Source organism: Lithobates pipiens, unplaced genomic scaffold, assembly GCF_037356315.1.
Source record: "Lithobates pipiens isolate NorthernLeopardFrog02 unplaced genomic scaffold, aLitPip1_a1.2 Scaffold_13, whole genome shotgun sequence".
In the NCBI taxonomy this organism is placed as follows: domain Eukaryota; kingdom Metazoa; phylum Chordata; class Amphibia; order Anura; family Ranidae; genus Lithobates; species Lithobates pipiens.
This window is the reverse complement of record NW_027507718.1, coordinates 121,290,340-121,316,339: the sequence shown is the minus strand read 5'-3', so window position 1 is coordinate 121,316,339 and position 26,000 is coordinate 121,290,340. Positions and strand designations below refer to the sequence as shown.

Sequence of the window (26,000 nt, the reverse complement as noted above, 5' to 3'; positions counted from 1 at the left end):
TTCATCTGCTTCTTCCACTGTTCCTTGTAGACTTTTACAATTTACTTCCCACTTGACAGATCTAGATACTAAAAACTCTCTGTATAATCTGATCAAGCCTCCACATGAAGATAAAGTCACACTTTTCCATGTGATAGTCTGCTTGTTCTTCTGGATCACGTATTTCTTTGTATCTAAGCACTTTCTGATATTCAGTGTTCCTCTGTAGCACTACTGTAACATTTGTAGATCAAGCACTATAATTCCTCTTTTGGCATGAATGCACCCCACTGTGCTTTTTTTTTACAGAACTGTGTTCCCTGCACCCTGGGATCTCTTGTTAGAAAGGTATTTCTGAGCATGTATCCCTCTTAACCACACTCTTTTCTGCTGTGTTTTTTTTTTTTTCTTCGTTAATTTGCACAGTACTCCAGCTAATGCTTATTCCTGTTTAAACCTTGTCCCTTTCTGTAGCAATTTTGTAACACCCTAGTTCCATAGGGAGCGGTATCTGCTTCTCTTCTTGTCCTTGTGATACCAGACCAGTTTTTACTCACTAAACATGGCATGGACTGTTATATCCTTCATAGTGACTTTGATATTCTTGTTTCCCTACTTTGAAATGCCTTATACACCTTTGCTTAGTCAATGACCTGGATCTTGCAAGAGGCATCTATCATTTACTCTCCTTGAGTGTATCATGTTCTTTCCCATTCCCCTCTTCAGCGAATTTCTGGGATAATCTGGAAACCCCCCCCCCCAGTATACATTTCTTCTGCTATTCCTTTTCCTGGCGAATCCAACATGCACCTTTCTTGTACTTTCCTCCTGGTAGTCCTGTTAATTTTTGCTGGATTTTAACCAGAGTGGGGACAATCTCTTCCCTCCTCCTGGGAGTATTCTCACAATGGCTGTATCATCTCGCATACTACTAGTCTGTTTATACCAATATACCATTTTCAGATTTCTGCATCTGATGTTCTCCACTTTAACAGTGAGGGTCCTTCAAATAAGTGTGCTTCCTTCCTCCTCACAGGGCAGCATCCTCATTAATAATGTATTCTTTACCCCCGCAGACATGCTTTAAAGAGGAAGTAAACTCTCCCACTCTGACGCTTCTTTTCATTTAGTCCATTATAATAAGTCATTATCGGACTATAGCCACTGTAATCCAGCCCAAATCACATATTACTTATTGTTTAAAGAAACGTTAAACTTTTTTTAAGGGGTTAGGCAGCACCATCTTAAGTATTGTTTTCTGAGTCCACAGTGGAGTGAATTTCCGCCCTTACATTGAGCACTTCCTGTACTGTTAACCAAGCCTCATTCTCAATCCAACGTTTCTATGGCAACCCTGCGTCCCTGTTCATAGCTTACTTGTTTTTCATAGTATTTACTTGTGCCGATGTCTGTTTCCCTTTGTCAGACTTATCAGCTTCAGCTGATAAGACTGCAGTAATGGCCAAGTTTAGACTGTATGTCATGTCACATGATCACATGGTGTGTAGGAGGAAGCTGTCATGAAATGGTCCACCCGTTGGTGGCGCTGTTGATCTCTTGGATTGCAGTACCAGTGTTCACCAGCGGGTGTCTTCTAACACCCAGGGCCTGTAATAAGAGGACATACCTCCTGGTGGCACTATTGGATCCCTGGACTGTAGTACCAGCGCTCACCAACGGGTGTACTCCGGCAGTGTGGAGCAGACAGCACCTGCAGCGATCAGCTGTTACGTGAGGGTAATCGGTAGTCTTATAAAGACCCAGCAAGCCCTAACATGCTTGTCTCGGTATCACACTCTCTCCATGTAACCTGAACCTTTGGACCTGAACCTTTGGACCTGAACCTTTGGACCTGAACCTTTGGACCTGAACCTGGACTTTGTATTTACCTGACCTGTCCATTCCTGATTCTTAGCCCATCCTGGACCCGTCCCTCTTGTCTCCTGCTACCTTGATCCCTGCTCTGCAGCCCATCCATCCGTCCTTACACTTCTACTGTTTCCCCGGTGTTTGACCTCGGCCTGGCTTCCGTTGACGTCACTGGTAGTTTCCATTTATTATATATATATTACTTGTTCTGGTTGGTAGTGCACTGTTTGTTTTCATTTTCCTTTTTTATTTATAATAAACACGTTATTACTTCATTCACATGCGTTTGGGTTCCCTCTGTGCAGTCCACACAGTCTGGTCTAATCACTCCCTGACAGAAGCTCTGATTAGCAGAGTTCAGTGTTGTGCCTAGGAAGTCCTGATAACAGATAGATAAGACATAGAGAGTGTGCCTTAAATCAGGGGAGATCTGGGCATGCTCAGTGACTTCATTCTACAGAACAACAAGGATTACAACAATACTAAGCAAGTAAGAAGATATCTACAAGCAGTGTTCATTAGGGTTTTTTATGCTGATTTACATGGAACAAAGTTGTGGGGGAGGGTTTACAACCACTTTAATAGGACTCTATTTACACTGTTTTTTTCTTTTCTTTCCTTCGTTTGTCCTTGAGATTTCTTTCCTCTGAGATGTCAGTCTTTATATTTAGACCCCCCCTCCCCCCTTCCTGAAATCAATGGATATGGGTGTTTTTGTTTAGTTATTAACTGGTTAGTCTTTTTGAGAATGTATCGTGTCGGTTTTCTCTTCCTTTCCCTAAAGTCAAGGGTTAGGTATTCTAGGCTTGGGCCTTTTTTCTCTCATAACTCTGCTTTTGTGTTGATCACCTTGGCTGTTAATCTAAATTATTCCCCTGTTCAAGTAGTTGTTGTTTCAAGTACTTTTAGTCCTTAACCACTTCAGCTCCGGGAGAATTTACCACCTTTATGACCAGGCCAGTTTTTACTAGGGGTGCAAAGGATCGTCACCGATCCGTGATCCGAACGGGTCACCCTGTTCGGATCAGCACACGCCGCGATCCGCGGAGCACACTGCGGCTTCAGCCTTAGGAAAGGTCGTGGCTTCGGCCTAGCTCCGGAGCGGCGGTCGTTTACAATGTGATCGCTCCGCCAAATGACGGAGCGATCACTTGTAAACAAACCGGCGTCATGATGACGTTGGTTCCTCTCTCCCCTCTGTCTATCCAATCTGTACAGTGGAGGGTAGAGATCGGATGGCAGCAGCACTGTGGGCTGGATCTGTGGTGCCCACAGCGTTGCTCTGTGACAATTGCAGTCAGTCATCCCTCCATACTCTGCCAATATCCTGCCAATACTCGGAGATACCCAGCCATGCTCAGCCAATATTACAGTGGGGAGATTGTGGATATTACAGTGGGGACTATATGATGGGCTTTTGCAAATTCAATTATTATTTGCTCATCCGAAAAATGATCCGAACCGTGACTCTGATCTCTGAGGAACGATCCGATCCGTGAGTTTTTTGATCCGTTGCATCCCTAGTTTTTACTATTTACGCTACTTTAACCACCTCAATAGTGGACAGTTTCATCCCCTTCCTGCCAGGCCAATTTTCAGCTTTCAGTGCTGTTGCAGTTTGAATGAATGATGATTCCTCAGTCATGCAGCACTGCACCCATATGAAATTTTTATTTTATTTTTTTCACACATAGAGCTTTATTTGGTGGTATTTAATCAACACTGAGTTTTATTTTTTGCACTACAAATGAAAAAAAAATTTGAAAAAAAAAAGAATTTTCTTTGTTTCTGTTATAAAGTTTTGCAAGTAAGTAATTTTTCTTCATAAATTGTGGCCAAACTTTAAACTGCTACATTTCTTTTGTAAAAATAACTGAAATAAGTGTATATTATTTGGTCTGTGTGAAAGTTATAGATCGTCTACAAGCTATGGTGCCAATCATTACAAATTCATCACGCTCCATGTACTGACAGCATATCTCATTTCTTGAGTCCCTAACATGCTAAGAAAGAACCAAATGACCAATTTTTGGAAAGTAGACAGTCCTAGGTATTTAGTAAGAGACAGGGCAAGTTTTTTGAAGTTTTAATTTTTCTTTTAGAAAATTTAAGAAATTAAATACATTTTATTTTTTACAAAAATGTCATTAACAAGTTCTTCCCCTCACACCGCCTAAGCATACTTGCAGCTACACCCCAAAACACATTCTGCTACTTGTACTGAGTATGGCGATACCACATGTGTGAGACACTTTCACAGCCTAGCCACATAAAGAGGCGTAACCTTTATCTTCAGGCATTATCCACTTTAAGACCGGGCCTTCTTCTGACACTTTGTTTACACGTAAAAATCTGTATTCTTGCTAGAAAATTACTTAGAACCCCTGAACATTATATCACACCGTATTTGTGTAGCAGTTTTTCAAACGCAATTTTACACACTAACGCTTAAATACACTTTAATATATTTCAATGCACACAGAGACAATATGATACCCAAATGTTTGGTAAAATATGGTGTTGTGCTGGGTAAATAGATACCAAACATGTCATGTTTTAACTGCCTAAGGACCGCCCCACGTACATTTACTGCAGCGGGACGGCCCTTAAGTGCAAAATCATGTACCTGATTTTTTTACTCCACTCCAGGGCATACGCATGCGCTGCCAGAGCCCCGCTCCCCTGTGATTGGACACAGCGGGAGCCAATCAGTGGGTCCGGCAGACACTATGTACGCTGGACACCTGTAATCATTCTGAGGAGAGGTAGAACGGAGGTCTGCTTATGTAAACAAGGCAGATCGATGTTTTTCCAGAGAGGAAAATGGCCATCTTGTGTTTCTGCTAAGCAGAATCATGGATCTCTGCTTTCCTTTAGTGAAAGCACTCATAGGGAACACACTTAACCCTTTGATGCCCCGATGTTAACCCCTTGCCTGCCAGTGTCATTAGTACAGTAAGGCCCCAGGGGCGTAACTATAGGGGGTGCAGCAGTCGCGACCGCAACCGGGCCCTGTGATGCAGGGGGCCCATGCAGCCCCCTCTACATATGGCCGGCAAAAGCATATGCAGCTAGGGGTACGAGTGCACCATGCACACGGGTGGCTGGAGGGTGACTAGCAGAGCTCCATGCTTGAATATCACACTGGCTGCTCTTCAGTTGTGCATTCCCCGCATGACCTGTGTCCTCAGCCGGCTCCTCAGAGTACCCCTCTCCTGCTCCATGCATTGCTGCTCAGTCCGATGTCTGTTCTCCCCAGCCAGAGTCCTGCGCCCCCCGAGTCCGGCCTGCACTGCATACTTCTCCCGGGTAAACAAAGTTTAAGCACACAGATGCAGTTCAGCCCTATGAGAGCCGGCTCCCCGGAGGACACTGTAGGCTTGTCTGCCAGCCCCCCTCCTCCCCTGTCATACACAGATGATGAAAGGTTTTTCTGGGAGATATGCTGATCACCCATCCAGCACACTGGATAGAGCCCAGGCCAACATGGATGAGTGCACGGCCTACAGCTTGGTCATAGTGAGTGAGAGGACCCCATCCCCCACACACCATTACATATTCCCTCCATCTCCCCCTGGGGACAGGGACCCCTTCTCACCTGGGGCAGTAACTTCATCTGCCCTGGAGAAAAGGACCTCATCTCTTCTGGGAAAGGGGACCCCATCCTGCCTAGGGACAGTCCCCCAATGGGGCACCTAAAAATAAAATAAAAATTATTTAAAAAAAAACTACTGATACCAGTGGTGGAACTACAGGGCTCACAAAGGTCATACCTGTGACCACGCCCTGGAGTTCCACCGCCGGACTCAGAGGGAAGGGCCCTGGCTGGGGTTCAGGGGGACCCTTCATGGTTTCTTGCATTGGGGCCCTGAAGGTTCTAGTTACGCCACTGTAAGTCCCCTTTCACACGGGGTGGATCCGCTCGGCACTCTGCTTGCACAGCGGGGGATCGATCCATTGATCCCCATTGAGCCTGCGGATGACAGGTCCGTCTCCACTCACAGTGCAGGGACGGACCTGTTGGAAGCCCTGCACTCCTCTATGGGGAGATCAGATGAAAATGGACAACATGTCTGTTTTCATCTGATCCACTGGATGGAATGGCGAACGTATCGCCATCCGTCTGTTTAAAGCAGATCTTGTTGGACCGGATGGCAGCCAGGTGTCAGCGGGCGCATCTCCACACACATCTGTCTGCCCATACAAGTCAATGTATGCTCGGATCCGAGCGAGCCGATTGTATGAAAGGGGCCTTACGTGCTAAAAAAAAAAAAAAAATTACTGTATCACTGAATTAGTGTCACTGGTCCCCAAAAAGTGTTAGGTGTCTGATCTGTCTGCCGTAATCCCGCTAAAATAGCTGATCACCACCATTACTATTAAAAAATAAAAATAAAAAATTCTATAAAATATCCCATAGTTTGTAGACTCTATAACGTTTGCCCAAACCAGTCAATTAATGCTTATTGGGATTTTTTTAACCAAAAATATGGAGCAGAATACATATTGGCCTAAATTGATGAAATTTGTTTTTTTTTTACATTTTTTTTATTGGGTATGTTTTATTTCAGAAAGAAAAAAAAATATATAGATTTTTTTTAAATGGTCAGTCTTTTTTGTTTATAGCACAAAAAAATAAAAAAAACGCAGAGGTGCTAAAATACCACCAAAAGAAAGCTCTTTTTGTGGGAAAAAATGTGGGTAGTGTTGCAAGACCACACAATTGTCAGTTAAAGTAATGCAGTGCCGTATCGCAAAAATCGTCTTGATCAGGAGGGGGGTAAAACCTTCTGGAGCTGAAGTGGTTAAAATTGTGTACACTTGTGAAATGGCGCCAATCTTTGATATTTAAAAATCTCCACAGGTGACGCTTTATAAGCCTTTATTGGTTACTAGTTTAGAGTTACACAGGAAGTCTGGTGCTAGAATTATTGCTCTCGCTCTGACGTTCATGGCAATACCTCACATGTGTGATGCGATGACCACGGGACATGTGTGTTGGCCTTTTCACAGGGGGAAACTATATACTTTGTATTTATTTATTGGTGGGACACTGGTACACCGACAGATGTTGCAATGGATCACTATTGCAGATGTTTTTGTGTATTGGTACAGATGTTGATGGGACACTGGTACACTATGACAATGTTTTGTAGACTGGTACAGCTGTTCATGGGACACTTGGACAGGGACAGATGGTGCTTGGTGTACTGTGTGGGGATGGCTGCAGTATGTATGATCTCTGTGTAACTGAACACTAAACTCCTCAGTTACACAGAGCTGTCACAAAGGCTGCAGCATTCCCCACCCACTCAGAACAGTGAAGCTCCCATCTGACTGTATATGTACATTGGCCGGGGAGAAGCAGTCAAGCAATGTTGTACCCAAATTCAATTTCTATAATTGTATTAACACAAATAGAGCTTTCTTTTGGTGGTATTTGATCACAACTGGGTTTTTATTGTTTGTGATATAAATGAAAAATGGCAATTTTTTTTCTTAATAAATTAAATCAAATTTCTTCATAAATGTGTCATGGTTATGCAGTAATCTTCCTCAGTCTGAACACATGAGGAGAGGTAGGCAGGCAAAGAGGCCAGCCACTTCTACCTGGTGGTTTTTATAACCTCTCCTCTAAGCATGGCTCCACCCCAGGCCCTATCATGCAACCTTATATTAACCTGTGCACTGCAAGCCAGCGGTGCTGATCACCCATTGATCAACCATTGTGTATTCACTGTGTGTTTGGCTTCCTGTTTCCTGCTTGCCGTGTGCTCTACGTTTGTCTCTGTTACCGACCTTTGTGTGTTATCGACTATTCCTGTCTGCTCATGACCCTGACCTTTTGGCATGTCCCCGACTATCCCTGTCTGCTTGTGACCCTGAAACTTTGGCATGTACTCTGTTGTTCCTGTCTGCTAGTTGCCCTGACCTCTGCCTTATCCCTTTACTATCCTTGTTGTTCCAGCCTGCTGTTTCCTTTTCCTGTAGTCTACCGTGGGCATGAGCCGTCGGACCCTAGGGGTCGCAACCTGGAGCCAGACTGCAGCGCAGTCCATCCTCACCACTAGAGGCTCTGGTGAACACCTGCTGGCTCTTAGACTCTGCGCTCTGGAGAATCTATGCTCCAGCTCCCAAACTAGTTTATACGTTAACGCCCTCTGTCCTCAATATGTATAAACACAAGCGCTTAATTGCACAAAATATGTGTGTCTATTGGGGGCTGTGGAATTATGGACTCGGCAACTGCTTAATTAATCATTCCTAAAAATGAATACATTAAATAAAACACACAAATATCCAGTCAACAGGTAAGATGTCATAAAACCTCACGGTCTCATAACCAACCGCTATTGTCCCGAACAGCAGCGCTAATTAGAACAATCAAACAACATACTCCTTAGTGAGTAGATATTCGCTGACTCTCAATTGATGCGCAAATATATTACATACAAAATCGTTAATAAAATAATTCATTAACTCCACATCATCATAGCTGTATACACAAATAGTCCAAAAAACTAACGAAGGAATTCTACAGAATAAATTATTTAAGTTGGAATTTCCTCACCACCACCGTTTTTTCACACGTGAATTCCACACTTAGGAGGCTAGTGATCAGTGGAGGCCCCCTTATGGTAATACTCTTACCGAAATGCACTGGGAAAATCAGCATATCACACATACATTATCCTCATCGGCACTGGTTTTTGGCTATTTGTCTCCTCCCGTTTAATCCTGTTGTTGCTACAGCTTCAGAACTTCCCCATGTTTGTTCACACAAAAAGAATGGAACCATATATAGTGTAATTCCATCAAACAACAGTTAAATTTATTGTAATAAACAGCAAAATAAAAACTCACAAACACAATTCTTCAATAGGCACAAAATACAAGACTCAGCGGAATTCTCAGGTTCTTTGCGGTTCACCACATTGCTCACCCAATCCCTTGGGAACTGCGTAGTCCTCACAAAAAACACTTCTCTGGTCTTGTCCACTATAGCTCACCACATCTCATACACTGTTATCTGACGCGTTTCGTCTTTAAAAGACATCATCTGAGGGTGTCGGTGTATGTATCTCCTTCCCCTATATATACACCATTACATTATCATAATTAATTTAATACCTAATTTGTATTAATTACCGGCGGTGTCCTAATCCGGTGTCCAGCCAACAACATCGCCATGTTTCCGACGTCATCCATTAGCGACGTGTGATCACGTGAACCCGTGTCAGGGTCACACGTGCGCCCACACGTCACCGGGTGGAAGTCGCAACTACTTCCGCCCTTCAATGTTCAATGCTCGACAACCCCATTACGCAGGTGCCGATGCGTTGCGTCGTTACACACACATACACATGACGTAGCCCCACTTCCTTTGTTATTCTCCCTCACAACTGAAGGGAACTCTAATGTGTCTTGGCACATGCATGTAATAGTGAGGGTTTTATAAAAGATTCATCGATGATCTGTTTTTTGTGTGGGAGGGCTCTGAATCCTCGCTACATGAGTTTATTAGATACCTAAACTCGAATATTAAGAATATTCGTCTGGAGTACGAATTTAGTAAGGAGAATATACATTTTTTAGATGATAAGATGAGGGGAACATTTGGTGACTAAGGTATATTTTAAATCAACAGATCGGAACAGCTATCTGCCTATTTTGAGCGGACACCATCCCCAATGGTTGAGAAATATCCCTAAGGGGCAGATAATGCGGATACGCAGAAATTGTACAGATAATGAGGATTTTTTAATCCAATCAGAAATTATCAAAAACCGCTTTGTAGAAAAGGGCTATAAAGAGGAGGAATGGAGTAAGGTAATCACAGAAGTAGGAAACCTCTCTAGGACTAAATGCCTTGAAGATAAACCAAAATTTGTTACATCCAATCATGAATGGGGTTTCATTTCTAATTTCCACGCTCAATATAAAGATGTAGAAAAAATCTTCAAAGATCATTGGCACGTTTTATGTCTAGATAAAAATATAGGTCAAGTTTTACCAGATAAACCCTCTTTTATATATCGGAAAGCTCCAAATTTTGGGGACAAGATAGTGAGGAAAGTTTTAAATCCCCCCAAGCGGCCCACATCTTTTTGGGAGCAAGGGGGTTTCTTTGCCTGTAGGAGGTGTCCTACATGTGCAAAGATATCCCATCCCATCAGGTGTTTGACTGAATTCACGTCAACTGGGAATAATCAAAATTTTACAATTAAGGAATTTATTACTTGCAGTACGACACATGTAGTGTATGTTCTGCAATGTCCATGCAGCCTCATGTATGTGGGAAGAACAAAACGTACCTTAAAAAAGCGGGTATCTGAACATCTGTACAATATAGAGATAGGGTATAAGGACCATAGTGTCTCTTTACATTTCAAAAAATTCCATAATCAGGACCCCTCCTTATTAAAATTTTGGGGTGTGGATAAAGTAATGCCCAATTGGAGGGATTCAAACATGGTGAGAGAGATCTTAAAAAAAGAATCTCAGTGGATATAATGGGTTAAATGTGGAATTGGACGTTAATTGTTTTATTATTAATTATTGAAATGTATTAAGTCCCCCAACCTTTTTGTACTGTTCCTCCAGCTCCACATTTTCGATGTGCTTGTCGAGAGTAGGTATTTTATTTATTTTTTATATATACACATTCCTATATATATATATATATATATATATATATATATATATATATATATATATATAATTGTCATGTATATCGTTTGTGTAAATTCATGAATGGGGTATATATATTTTTAATCTGATTTGGAGAATAGAGGCGGTATGAAGAATTCTTATATATTGTCACCAATCATGATTAATAGGATGTTGATTGAGATAGGGTAGGTAGTAATTTGATTCCTAGAGATATCTAGTGAATTTATTAGTATTATTTTCATATGTATTTATTTTTATAATTATTGTAATATGGAGAATAGGATAAATGTGTGAGGGACACTTGGAGCAGTAATTGGTCCCCCTTTTGTATTTTTAATTTTTAATCTTTAATTTTGAATTTCATATTTTTAATTTTGCTGAGATGAATTCATTGTATTAGTAATTTGATAGAGTAGTTCACCCTGATAAGAATATAGAATGGAATGCGAATAAATGATTTAGAGTAAGATAATTTTTGGCCCATAGTGAATATCCCATGGTTGGGCCTAGAGTTGAGTTGATAATGAATGAGCAGGGATGGTGAAGAGCCCGGAAGGGCCCCATGCGCAGTGGAGACAAAGGGACAGGCGTCCCTCACTATTACACGCATGCGCCAAGACACATTAGAGTTCCCTTCAGTTGTGAGGGAGAATAACAAAGGAAGTGGGGCTACGTCATGTGTATGCGTGGGTAACGACGCAACGCATCGGCGCCTGCGTAATTGGGTTGTCGAGCATCGAACATTGAAGGGCGGAAGTAGTTGCGACTTCCACCCGGTGACGTGTGAGCGCACGTGTGACCCTGACACGGGTTCACGTGATCACACGTCGCTAATGGATGACATCGGAAACATGGCGGTGTTGTTAGCTGGACTCCGAATTAGGACACCGCCGGTAATTAATACAAATTAGGTATTAAATTAATTATGATAATGTAATGGTGTATATATAGGGGAAGGAGATGCATACACCGACACCCTCAAATAATGCCTTTTAAAGACGAAACGCGTCAGGGTAACAGTGTATGAGATGTGGTGAGCTATAGTGGACAAGACCAGAGAAGTGTTTTTTGTGAGGACTACGCAATTCCCAAGGGATTGGGTGAGCAATGTGGTGAACCGCAAAGAACCTGAGAATCCCGCTGAGTCTTGTATTTTGTGCCTATTGAAGAATTGTGTTTGTGAGTTTTTATTTTGCTGTTTATTACAATAAATTTAATTTTTGTTTGACGGAATTACACTATATATGGTTCCATTCTTTTTGTGCAAACAAACATGGGGAAGTTCTGAAGCTGTAGCAACAGGATTAAACGGGAGGAGACAAATAGCCAAAAACCAGTGCCGATGAGGATACATTTCGGTAAGAGTATTACCATAAGGGGGCCTCCACTGATCACTAGCCTCCTAAGTGTGGAATTCACGTGTGAAAAAACGGTGGTGGTGAAGAAATTCCAACTTAAATAATTTATTCTGTAGAATTCCTTCGTTAGTTTTTTGGACTATTTGTGTATACAGCTATGATGATGTGGAGTTAATGAATTATTTTATTTACGATTTTGTATGTAATAAATTTGCACATCAATTGCATTTTGTAATTGAGAGTCAGCGAATATCTACTCACTAAGGAGTATGTTGTTTGATTGTTCTAATTAGCACTGCTGTTCGTGACAATAGTGGTTGGGTATGAGACCGTGAGGTTTTATGACATCTTACCTGTTGACTGGATATTTGTGTGTTTTATGCTCCAGCTCCAACTGGGATCTGTGTTAATGATCCAGTAGACCTGCTTCCTGAACCTCCCTGGGTACAATCTGCAGCAGTCAGTCCTAGGGTCCAGTATCTTAGCGTTTTGCACTTCCGATTCCTACAGAGGGCATCTGTCACCTGGTCTCAGGTGACCTGACAAAATTTTGGCCAAAATGTATTCTGCTACATGTCCCAATCCCAATAAGTGAATATTGATTGATTTGCAAAAACGTTATAGCGTCTGCAAACTATGGTGTGTGTATATGTGTATATGTGTGTGTGTATATATATATATATATATATATATATATATATAATGTGTATGTGTGTGTGTGTGTATATGTGTGTGTATATGTGTATATATGTATATATATATATATATATATATATATAGGAACTTTTATTTATTCATTTTTTTATACTACTAATGGCGGTGTTCAGCAACTTATAATGGAACTGTGATAGTGCGGCAGACATATCTGACACTAACTGATGCTGGGAGGGAACCGACTAACAGCCATTGACCTAACCAGGGACACTAATGCAGTGATCAGTGCTAATATTATGCACTGTCACTGTACTAATGACACTGCTAGGAAGGGGTTAACATCTAGAATGATCAAGGGGTTAAATGTGTACCTAGAAAGGTTTAGCAGGTGTAGTGTGTGCTGATTTTACTAAGCAATGTGCTGTTTTTTACTCCCTAATTTGCAGGAAGAAAAAAATGGCACGTCCCTGCTGTCAGAAAGAACCCTGTGTTTACCTTTTGCCCATTGCTCCTGCAGGTTCTAGTTTCCTCCTCTGGGAGTGTCTTGGTCTGGTGTAGCGGATTAATCCTCCTGGTTCATTCCCTTGAAAATGGCATTCCCTATATTGATTGACTCTTCTCCAGAAATCCTTTGTTCAGATGCTGGTTTCCTTCTCCTCCCATTGTAGTTTGATTTCACATTTTTAGTGGCTTTTGCCCACTCCTCAGTTGTAAACATCCAAAATGTTTAAGAATGAAAAATGATATCACATGTCCCTCAGTGCACGATAAGGAATTTAAAGGTAAATTACATATTTAGTCTGGTTAAAAAATAACACCAGTCAATACAGTTCAACCAATAGAAGGGAAAAAAAATTAATACAATCCTATATACACAATCCTATACTCACAGTTGACCCAGAGTAATGGACAACGGGACTTGTATTCATAAATCGTTTTTTTTGTTGTTTTTTTACTGCTGCCTTCAGGCGCATGGACATTGGCAAAAAAAAAACAGCCACTCTCTAAGGCTACAGCTTTTTTTTTTTTTTAAAGCAAGTAATTACATACACAGAGGGTAGGAATCTGTGTCTTCTACTGTACTCCAAGTTGAGGATTTAACAGCTAAGTCAACTTTTCTGTTCTCTTATTTGTACAGTATAGAACTTGTTTTCTTAGGCAATTGGACATATCCAGGCAATAATACTGAGGGGTGGACAACAAAGAACTAGCAATAGGCCCACAAAAAACACAAGGGTTTAAAACAAACAAACAAACAAACAAGATACTCAAGATAACAGCTTAAAGCCCCTTGAGGCCTGAAAGTCCACCTGGTAGAACTTGGAAATCCTGTGAACAGACCACCAGGCGGTGGCTATACAGATTTAGGATACAGATGCTTGATACTGAAAAGCCCAGGACATACGAACATATCTGATGGGAAAAGGTAGGAACCTTTTCCTTAACCACTTGCCTACTGGGCACTTTTACTCCCTTCCTGCTCGGGCCAATTTTTAGCTTTCATTGGTATCCCACTTTAAATGACAATTGCTTGGTCATGCAACACTGTACCCATATGACATTGTTATTTTTATTTAAGACACAGCTTTCTTTTGGATGGATTTAATCACCACTGAGTTTTTTATTTTTTGCTAAACAAATTAAAAAAGTACATTTTGAAAAAAAAATACCTGTTTCTTAGCTTTTGTTATAAAATTTTGTAAACAGGTAATTTTTTTTCTTCACTGATGTGCGTTGATGAGGCTGCACTATTGGGCACTAATAGGTGGCACTGATAGGCAGCACTGATCATCAGGACACTGATTAATCAGTGCCCTGATAATCAGTGCAGATGTCCCCTTTCACACTAGCCGGTTACTGGCTCTCTCCTCTCAAGGAATGGCAATAAACGGCAAGTGTGTTTATATCGTGATCAGCTGTGATTGGACACCGATAATTGCGTGGTAAAGAGTCACTATAATTGGCTCTTTACCCCAATCACAGAATGTGCTGCCCGCTCGCAGCAGTAAGCACGATCATGGAAGACGTCATGATGCCCTCCCAGAACTGGCCAACCGCGGTGTAGCTGTCATTTTGCTATCGTAAGTGGTTAAGGGTGTAGGGCCCAGAAAGGCCTTGGCTGTCAGATCCACGTGGCAATGGTGGAGCTGGAGGCAGGGTATGCTTTACAAGGGACCACAGGCAAGAAAAAGAGGGATTCAGTCTTACAGATAGATTGTAGCTTTCAGGTAGACCCCCTACAGCACCACATCCAAGCAATGTAGGTCAATTGCCTCATGTTTTGGGGAAGGGAGGAGACCACCTTAGGCAAAAAGGAAGTATTATTATGTCAAAACCATCTTGTCCTTGTTCAAAACAAGAAAAGGCTATTTGCAAGAGACAGCTGCTAACTCAGAAACATGCAGATAAGAAGCCAACCTTAAAGGTGATGTCTTCCAATGGAATGTCTCTAATCCTTTAAAGGTGGGTCTCTGAAGAACAGAGTACCAGTTTGAGATACCACAGGACAGTGATGGCAAACCTTGGCACCCCAGATGTTTTGGAACTACATTTCCCATGATGCTCATGCACTCTGCACTGTAATAGAGCATCATGGGAAATGTAGTTCCAAAACATCTGGGGTGCCAAGGTTCGCCATCACTGCCATAGGAGATCGAATTGGGGGAATTATATGAGCAACTCCCTGTAAACAAAAAAAAAAAATTGCCAGGCAAGGAGTTTCTGGAAAAGGATGGATAATACAGAAAATGGTACCTTGAGGGTACTTGGAGCCAGATGTTGGTCATGACCAGACTGAAGGAAGACCAGAATACGAGTGACAGAGCATTCCCTGGGGTTAAGCCTTCTGTGCTCCCACCATGCAAAGAATGCAATAGTAAATCTTGCGGGAGTTGGGTTTTCTAGCTTTGAGCAAAGTGGAAATGACTGAGCCAAATATGTCCCTATCCTTTAGAACTTAAGTTTTAACAACCATGCAATTAAAGCCAGTGACTGAGAAGTAGGGTTGAAGAGCGAGCCTTGGGCTAGTAAGTCTGACCTGTTTGGAAGAGGTCAAGGGTTAGCCACCAGAAGTCTGAGTGTCTTTTGAATTTGTTCAGCTTATTGAATCTGGAGGCTAGGATGTCCACATCTGGTTTGCCCCACATTTGACAAGGGTCTTGAAAGCTCTCGTGGTGCAGAGGCCATTTTCCCAGTTCCAAGCATTGATGGTGTAGAAAAATCTGCCTGCCAATTATCCACCTCCCAGAATGTAAACTCCATTGAGAGCTGGAATGTAAGAGTCTGTCCATGATAATAGACTTGTTTCTCTCAGGGTCGCCAGGCTACTGCTGCCCCTTAATTATTTATGTAGATCACTGCTTTGACATAATTTGATACTCTGGGTGACCTTGTAGAAGATAGGTCCAATGTTGTAGAAACAGTCTTGATGGCTCTTAGTTCTTGAATGTTGATGGGTAGTTGTGACTCCTGTGGGGACCATGTCTCCTGAGCATTTAAAGAGTTTTAAACTCTGCCTCAGCTTTTATGGCTCGCATTTGTCCATCTTCCAGGTCTTGTGAATGAACAGCTTCCTCAATTCCAGGGCAGGAATGGAGATCCACCATGTCAGAGAGGGAATCGTATCTTACCTACAGTAACTTTCTTGATGAATGTTTCAAGGAATACACCATCAAAAGGCATGCACAGAAGATGTTACTTTAGAAGCATGTTTAACAGACCAAGGATCTAGCTGGAATCAGAGTCCAAATACAGGGAAAATTTGTCTTACCTTATACACGCTGCTGAGCCATAATAAGGTCCAGGTTTTGCCTGTCACAATGGGCATTACCCTGAAGGGGTCTTCAGGGCCTGAAAACCATAGAAATGGACCATAGTCCTGGACCTGTACAGCACCCTGCAGCTAACTTCACATATTGAACTTACCACATGCCAAGATGAGTGTTTAATGCGTGGATCCAGCACCTAAAGCAAACATTACAGCCGACACAAAGTGGGTTCTGGATACAGTCCCCAAAGTACACTCCGAGGGTAACTGATCTAAAGACTGCTTGGTAGCACAATAAAAAGTCAGATGTTGATTAAGAGTCAAATGAAGAAAAAAAAAATCAATGGCTTAAAAGAAAAAAAAATAGGGCAATGACCTAAGGACAGGTTCCTCATGGTTCCATGGGCACACTCTAGGGTCAGCTCTAGCAAAAGTTTTTACCAGTGTCCAGTCGCCTTTAGATATAATATTTTTGTACTTAACCTAAAAGGAACAAAGGTTACGCCCACATCTCTACCATGTCCTGTAATGATGTCAGTAGGAGAAACCAGTGGGAGCTGCAGGGGATCCAGATCAACACTCTGAGCAGTGTCAATTTCCCAGCAGACTTCAGGGTGTAATTCACCAGAATGGGAGTAGTGCTAAGCAGCAGGAAAGCCGCTTCTCTTCATTTAAAAGTACAGGCTTCCTAACCAACTTCTATAGTCCAAAAAGTTACTTTAAGCGGTCATTCCACCCAAACCTGTAATTACAGTTTTTGTTAGCTGCTGAAGAGGTAAACTGCTTGACAATATTTATATCCATCAGTGACTCAACTGTTGAGATACTGAAGTCCAGGGTCTGTATACCTGCTGTGACCAAAAGGGTTCCCAATGTACATGTTGGATTTTTTACATTTATTTATATTATGGATGCATGAGAATGTGCTGGGACAAACAAAAGTTGGTTTAAAATTATTGCTTTTAAAGTCAGGGACTACATCAAGAACAAATTATTATTTTAGGGTGCATTGACCTGGCAACTGCTGTCCTGTGTTTCTCTGCATGCAGCTATTGTACATTTCATTCAAAGTCCCAAACTCTTTTCTTTTAGCTATTGTATATTTCTTTTTGAGAAGAATGTAATCTGCACACACTGGTTGTTGAAAGCTGCAAAGCTTTATTAAGTTTGAGAAAAGCTTCAAATTGTCTAAACAGTTCCAAATGTACGAAATCTCATTGTGTTCTACAGATACCTTAGGTATAAATAAGGGAAGTAGCAAACAAGGGTTGTGCTTTTATAAAAAAAAGAAAATAAGAAAAGGCTCAATGTTAACTGGTATTCTTGTTCCTGAACTGTAAGTGAAAGCAAGCTAAACCCTGTAATAATCTACAGAACCAGCTAACAGATGTTGCAGTGTATATTGTTTCCCAGTAATCATTTTAGATGGCATTCCTGAGATAAGGCCTGAAATAAGGAGCCTTGTATTAGTACACAGATTTTCAGTGATTTTAAAGGAATGCAAAACTGCTATTAGTACACATGAACCATGGACATGAAATGGAACTTGGCTTACGGTTCTCACTCTTTTTTAATGTTCTCCTTTCAATCCATCCCATGTGCCCCAGTATATCACCCAAGCAACTACCTCTGCACAGGATAAGCAGCAAATTAATTTTTATGGCATTTCAATCTGCACAAGCTTTTGAGATTGCACAAGAAACCTCTGAACAATGGCAGAAAAATTCCAATCCTCAAGGATCACGAGTCTCACAGTATTAGTATTTATTATATATTGCTCTACATGAACTTGCAAGCAGCCCTGCACTTAAGTATGTTCACTGTTCTTGGACTGTTTTGTTTGTCCCATAATATTTGTATTTGTACACTAAGAATTGCTAAGAGATCCACCAATATTTTGAATCTTTTCCTTTAAAAAGGCCTACTGGAATTAAAAGTAGCAATAAGTCTAGAAATACTTAATTTTATGGCTATACACTATATAGCCAAATGTTTTTGTTCAACTGACCATCACTCCTATTTGAGCTTATCGGACATCTCATTCTAAAACCATGGTCATTAATATAGAGTTGAGTATACCTGTGCAGCTATAATTGCCTATACTCCTTTTGGGAAGGCCTTACCCAAGATTACGGAGCATTTGGAAATTTGTGCCCAATCAGCCAAAAGAGCATTTCTGAGGTCGAGTACTGATGTTTGCATCTCTCACCCCAATTCAACCTAAAGGTGTTTAATAAGGTTGAGGTCAAGGCTATGAACAGGGTGTTGAAGTTTCACCGCACCAAGCTCGTCTGAACTCAATGATTTGAAAAGGTGTCTACATGCTTTTAGCCATACTGTGTACTATATACTTAAAGTGTTCATGAAGGAATAAAAAAAAACTCTGTAGATGCTTAATAATGCCTGTATGCAGCTTATATATTGACAGTGCGATAAGTCTGTAACTTAAATCCAAGTCCTTCTTAGATTCTATGAAATAATTTTGGCTGTGTCCGTCCACATTTTCACTACTTTTTGTTTTCCTGTTTAAGCTTTCTTCTGAGCTTTGTAAATATACTAATCATAAACTGATGGTATGGATAGGAAAAAAATAATGGTTTATGCTTAGTGTATAGAAAGAATGTTGTCCTTTTGTTATACACTGCCCAAGTGATCTTTTTGGAGCTATCCACTCTTGTTTTTCTTATTGTATCATTTAACAGCGCTTGGCAATAATGTTTCCAGAATGTAATGTTAAAGTGTGCAATCGGATGTATGGTGGGGGTGTAAGCTATGACCCAGCATGCTGGTGATGCCTTGCACAATATAAAGACATCATAAAATATAGTACCAGATATCAGCAGCTTTGAAAAGAGGTGCTGCCAGTCCAATATACAGGAAAACAGGGGGTACAGTCAAATCAAAGGTGTCGGTGATGACCATATTTCTACATGAAACACCATATACAACCCATAAATTGATTGTGTAGACCTGGATGCAGGCAACCCCACCAACATTTAAGCCTTGGGTTCAAGAGGTGAAGCTTGCTCATTTACATACATTGAAGATGTCCTACTAAATATAATGGGGTCTGGGATAGAACATTGGCACAACCCACCACTTGTGTCTTAGAAGATCCCTTTCATACACTATTAGGTTTCCATATTCGGGCATTAGACCTGGCACGCATCTGTTAGTTATATATTAATGTATAAGTATGTGTTCAATGCATTTACCCCTGTAGTCTTGCTTTTTATTTTTGTCCTTTGCTGTCCTGTTGAACTGAACACTTGGATTATTTACAACCTATGAATTAAACTGTATGATATGTGTGTACATTGCATTTAATTTCTCAATAAAGTTGTTTTTATAATGTGAAAGGTGTCGGTGATCTGGGCAATGTCCCCTCCTGGCATTGTGAACATTGGCAGTGTAGAAGATGTTACTTGGACTTGGTGACTGTGGTATTCAAGGGGGATATCTTACCACAAGCATGGTTTATTGTGCCTGGGAGGGGCACAATAAACATTAGGAAGCAGTGCAATACTAGCTTTTTTGTCTGGTAGTACCACTTGAAAAGCTAAAGCAATGAAAAGGCAAGCACAATCTCAATTTCCTCAAACACATTTGATTGCAGAGCTGGTGACAAAGCTGCAAATATGTCTAAGCTGAACTTGAAATGTAGTTCTATAAACAGGGGAGGGGGCAAATTGTTAGTGATAGCTTGTGACAGCTTAACAGTGAGAGGAATAATGGCCACATGATGAGGTTTTCTAAAGTACCCTGTTGTTCCTCCTGTAGGCTATTGTGCAGAGTTTACCTGGGTAAACATACATAATTATCCTAGAAACCAGTCAAAAGATCCTCCAAGGACACATGTACCTTTTTGATAATGAACATTGATCAGTACAGGACTAGAAAGAGTGCTATACAAATATTGTAGGAACTTGGGTTGTAACTTGACCAGTTGATAAGAATTTAATTCCTCAAGCAACACTTGTGTCCTCTAGAGACATAGCTGGTGGTGGATGGAACCACGGCAGCAGTGGGTGCCATGTTATTCTTGCAAATCTAAACCTCTTTATTTACCAAGCATATTTCCCACCCACCCCCTCCTCTCAAAGGTCAGGTTGAATGGGACACTTTTCAGAGGTGTTTTTCAGGCGTTCAGGAGAAGATACTGCTGCCTCCTAAATGCCTGTTTATTTTTTTTACAGGCATGGTCTCATTGGCTGCAATGTGTGAATTTGGCAAATCTGCTGAATTAAAATTGCTGCACTGCCTAACTTAATTAGCAGAAATCACCCTGTCCACCAACCTCATGCAAATACATGAAGTGCAGACTGCAATCTACTGTATGTGCTTGTTCAATCTATATGTAGGCAATCTGCACCACTGTCATGCTCAAGCCATACCCTGCTACTCTTGGAAGTAATGACAGGGCTAAAAAGCAGGAGTGAGCCCAAAACTACCCTCAAGTGAAAATTTGGGTGCTTTTACCCAGGTAAGTGGAGAGAGGAAGGGCAAGAAAGAGGTTGGGTTAGAAAACAGATTCTATTACAAGAACTCATCTGTGGGAATATGGCTAATACAGTGATATATATTTTTTTCTTCTGATTTGTTACAATACATTAAAGCCCAATTGAATTTTAGTCAGCTAAATACATCCCATGTGCATAAATAGATGTGTTTAAAAAGCTGTCACAGCCTGAGTAGAAAAGCCTGCGTCTTTCTTGAGAGCAAGCTGCAGAGTGTGGAAGCACAAGGGCGTCACTATGGGGGTGCGGCCTGCACCCGGGTGACACCAGTCAGAGGGGTGACACTAGCGGCGTATCATTCATCTGTTCAGTGTGTGCACTGCTGAGCCACACTGCACACATAAAGTTGTCTGAGATGAATCTGAGCCCTGCAGCTGAACCTATGACTGCAGGCTGCCGAGGTGGCTCGGTGTCATATTAACCCTCAACACACAGCACACAAAGCTGCTCCTGGGTCACAGTGCCCCAGACGGGCAGCGCTGCTGACACTGCCCACCCCATCTCTCCAAACCAATTGAAGCGACTGACCAGCAGCAGTGTTGGTCAATTGGAATGAGATAGCTGGAAAGATGTCCACTACCAATCCCCAGCAGTATCTCTACAAGAGGGAGGGAGGGGGGCGGGCAATGTGTATGACAGCTCTTCTGTCCCGACAGCAGCTCCTTCAAAAGCCTAGACTGCACACCCTCTGTAAGTTGTAGCAGCCCCTCTGTCCTCTCTTCTGGCTTGTGAAGCCTACATAGAGCACTCTTGAGACTTCCACCCTGTACTTTGTGAACCCTGCCCCTCTGTACACAGCAAACTTTTTGAACTCTGCATCCTGTATGTAGCACCCTCCTGAGCCTTGCGCCATGTATACAGTGCACTTCTGTACCCTGCCCCCTGTACATAGCCCACTCCAGAGTCCTGCACCCAGTACATAGCTCAATCCTGGGTCCTGCCCCCTGTACGTTGCGCAATCCTGAGTTTGTGTGCCCTGTACACAGCACACTCCAGAGTCCTGCACATAGCGCACTCCTGAGGTCTGACATGCCCCCTGCTGAGTTAGAGTTCTCCAACCAGAGACTTAGCACTGCTGGCAGGAGACAGGTGACAGGCATTTCTACTTTAGTTGTAGCTGCTTTAGAAGACAAACTGTGTAAGACAGTGCACCTTTTGTTGTGATTCACCTGAAATACATATAGCTAATTTTAACTAAAAGCTTAATTGGGCTTTAATCTTCTACCATTAAAAAGTTTAAAATAATCTGTATAGCATAGGGAGTCATTAAGACTTTAGGAAAGTTGCCAGACTGTTCCTGATAGGAAATAATATTAAGAAGCATTACTCTAGAAAATAATGTATGCACTTATTTGTGGCATTTCAGGCTGTGGGGAGTTTTTGGCTACAGTCGCTGAAAACAGCATGTGAGTGACAAGCAGTGAGCCAACAGTACTTAAAGAACCAACTGCAAGACGTTAGAAAATGCAATGCAAATGCTTTTGTAAATGATGGCTCCCTAATTTATTCTCTTATTCCATTATATTACCACACAACACTGCAATGGGCCATCAATAAAAGAATGTATATTTCACTGGTCATTCTTATCCACTAACCCTGATCTTTGATACATATTGATACATATTCAATTAAACAGGGAATGTACCTTCCCTCTACTGGCCAAGGGCCCCTTTCTCAGTTTTTAATTTGCTGTCCACATGGCTTTTCATACCTCTAAGAAGGATTAACTTTGGCAGTGAGAGTTATTGCACACTAGTCTCAGCCAGCTGCAGTACCATTCTTCATATCTAATATGAAGTACTTATCCTAAACATTTTTTTTTTTAACAGGTAAATGTCTCTTCTGAGAAGATAATAACAGTCCAATCATTAATTAAGGCATTTAGATAGCTGGTCCCAGATTTCACAGGGAGGGTTTTGCTGCACCTGTCCTTGGAAAGCTGGTCTGGGAATTGAACTGGAGATGGGTTACATGGAGTATCCTGTACCTCATAGAAGGGAACTGAGTAGTTTACATAGACATACCCCTCATGTGGTGCAGTTCATTCTGGTTTTGTTTCATGGCTTTTGTTCCTGGTTTAAAATTGATAGAAATTGCAGATGAAAAAAAAAATTATATTATTTTTGCAGTGTAATTATTACAAATAAGAGCAACTAAGTATGCTCGTCCTGGCTAAGCAGGTGATCTGTTATTCCTACATCTACAGCTGCCTGGGCTAGAACACCAAAATGATTTACAGGCATTTAGCCAGTAAACAGAATGAAGCGGCTATAGTTGAACTCCAGCAATCCAGGCTCACCTGTCTCTTTTGTTTAGCTCCCAGGAACAAAGCTAATGTTGCCCTAAATTACATTAGGCATACAATCATTATCAACATATCTCAGCACCAACCCTTTCCAAAAACTTAATTGCTTTCTAGGAGTTGGGAGAGTCCCAAACGCAACTCATTGAGCTGACAGATCTTTACATCCAGCTCATCTCCTGCTCGGCTGATCTCTTCTCGTATCCTGTCCCTTTCCATATGCGTTTCTTTCAGGCTTTGCTCTGCCTTCTGCAGCTCTTTCTCCAGGTCCTGGTTTCGATCTTCCAACTCCTGCCAAAACAGACAATAAAATGGAGATTAGATGGTAGTGCAGAATACCTGACTTTTTCTGTGAGGTTGGACTGCAAAACAGGGCTGATCGCATCATAATATTGTTTCAACTTTATTGTGAATGGGGCAATCCTAGTACTATACAAACATGCATACAGTGGTGGCAAAAATGATGCACACTTTTGGAAATTTTAATGTTTTGCAAGTTTGCGGGCTTATAAGAAATGTTATGATCTGAAGACATGCTTGTCCAGTCCATCACCTTTACCCTCAGCTTCTTTAGTAAAGCAGTGATCATCTTGGAGGTGTGTTTGGGGTCATTATGTTGGAATACTGCCCTGCGGCCCAGTCTTCAAACAAAGGGAATCATGCTTTGCTTCAGTATGTCACAGTATATGTTGGCATTCATGGTCTTCAATGAACTATAGCTCCCCAGTGCCAGCCGCACACATGCAGCCCCAGACAATGACACTACCATGCTTGATTAAGCAAGACACACTTGTCCTTGTACTCCACATCTGGTTGCCACCACACACGTTTGAAACCATCTGAACCAAATAAGTTTATCTTGGTCTCATCCGACCACAGGACATGGTTCCAGTAATCCATGTCCTTAGTCTGCTTGCATTTAGCAAACTGTGGGCATTCTTGTGCAACATCTTTAGAAGAGACTTTCTTCTGGGATGACAGCCATGCATACCGATTTGATGCAGTGTGCAGCGTATGGTCTGAGCACTGACAGGCTGAGCCCCCACCCCTTCAACCTCTGCAGCACTCATATGTCTATTTCCCAAATACAACATCTGGATATGATGCTTAGCATGTGCACTCAACTTCTTTGGTCAACCATGGCGGGCCCTGTAAGACCTTGTAATACTAACAAGTCACATGACACCAGGGAGGGAAAATGGCTAATAATGACCAATTTGGACATTTTCACTTAGGGTGTACTCACTTTTGTTGCCAGCAGTTTTGAGGGGATAGCAAATATACACTGTTATACAAGCTGTACACTCACTACTTTACATTGTAGCAAAGTGTCATTTCTTTAGTGTTGTAATACATGGTATTTGTACAGCTGCTTTTCAAAAGAATTATTTTTTTTAAAACAATTACTTTAGAGGCAAATATATATTTATTGTATATATGAAGGAAAGAACAACAGAGGGCTACCCTCTTATGCCCCGTACACATGGTCGGATTTTGCGATGGAAAATATTCGATGGGAGCTTTTTGACGGAAATTCCGACCGTGTGTAGGCTCAATCAGACATTTTCCATCGGAATTTCTGTCACACAAAATTTGAGATCTCGATCTCAAATTTTCCGACAACAAAATCTGTTGTCGGAAATTCTGATCGTGTGTACACAATTCTGACGCACAAAGTTTCACACATGCTCGGAATCAAGCAGAAGAGGCACACTGGCTATTGAACTCGTCGTACGTGTTGTTCGTCACAGCATTATTGACGTTCGCAATTTCCGACCAACTTTGTGTGAACGTGTGTATGCAAGACAAGTTTGAGCCAACATCTGTGGTAAAAAAATCCATGGATTTTGTTGTCGGAATTTCCGATCGCGTGTCTACGTGGCATAAGTCATCAATACAAGCAGAATTGTTGATGACAGATGTAACCGTAGCATTCGTACCATATTCTTAAGGGTATATATAGTAGGAAAAAAAAATTCACTTTCGTGAATATTAATGCACACAAACAATATAATGCCCAATTTTTTGGGTAAAACATAATAGATGATGTTACGCCAAGTAAATAGATACCTTGCATAACATCTAGTGGGGCGGAGATCCCAGAGACGCACCAGTGTGAGTGGCCTCTCGCCTCCTGTAAAAGCAATACAGTGGCTAATTAGCCACTTGGATGGCTTTTATATAAAAGCTGATTGCCTCCTGTAAAAAACAATACTGGGATGATGCCTGTAGCTGCAGGCATCTTCACAGTATAGCACTTGAAAGCAACATACAGTATTATCTACACGTTAAATTGAAAGAAATACTAACAATATTCATACAATATACAACTACTCTGTTTCCCCGAAAATAAGACCTAGCGTGATTGTCGGTGATGGCTGCAATATAAGCCCTACCCCCCAAATAAGCACTAGTTAAAGTCCTTGTAGGTCTTATTTTCAGGGTAGAGCTTGTATTGCAGCCATCACCGACATTCACGCTAGGTCTTATTTTTGGGAAACAGGGTATGCTTCATTTACACCACTAAAAGTCTTTCTTCTACAGAACAAACAGCAAAACTGACTTTCCTTGAATTCTCACAAGATTTATTGCAGTTACTGTCATTTGGTTGGCCCCCAGAATAAAAATCGTGATTGTCCAGTAGGGTTTGCACTGTTTACAATTTTTGCCACCACTGTATCTTCCTGGGTTACAATAAATATAATCCATGTTTTCCTAAGTGAACTCTACCTTCAGAAATCCAAGACCGTGAATCGCAGCATGAATGGGGTACCGCATGCACTGTAATTCAAATGCAATTCAAAAGATAATACACCTCTCTGGTGGTGGTGCAACAAACCATGGAGTAAGGAAACTCATATTAAAGTTATTGTAAACTTGTT

General features: G+C 41.5%; 1 protein-coding gene across 1 annotated transcript in view; it reads right to left on the bottom strand.

Annotated features, from left to right (window-relative positions):
- Window positions 1-17,437: 17,437 nt before the first annotated feature.
- The window catches only part of HOMER3 (homer scaffold protein 3), a 277,523-nt gene continuing 268,960 nt past the window's right edge, over window positions 17,438-26,000 (bottom strand). The window contains exon 9 of the mRNA XM_077475475.1: window positions 17,438-23,409. Coding sequence (XP_077331601.1) covers window positions 23,221-23,409 — 189 coding nt within the window. The 3' untranslated portion in view covers window positions 17,438-23,220. The remainder of the gene's footprint in view (window positions 23,410-26,000) is intronic.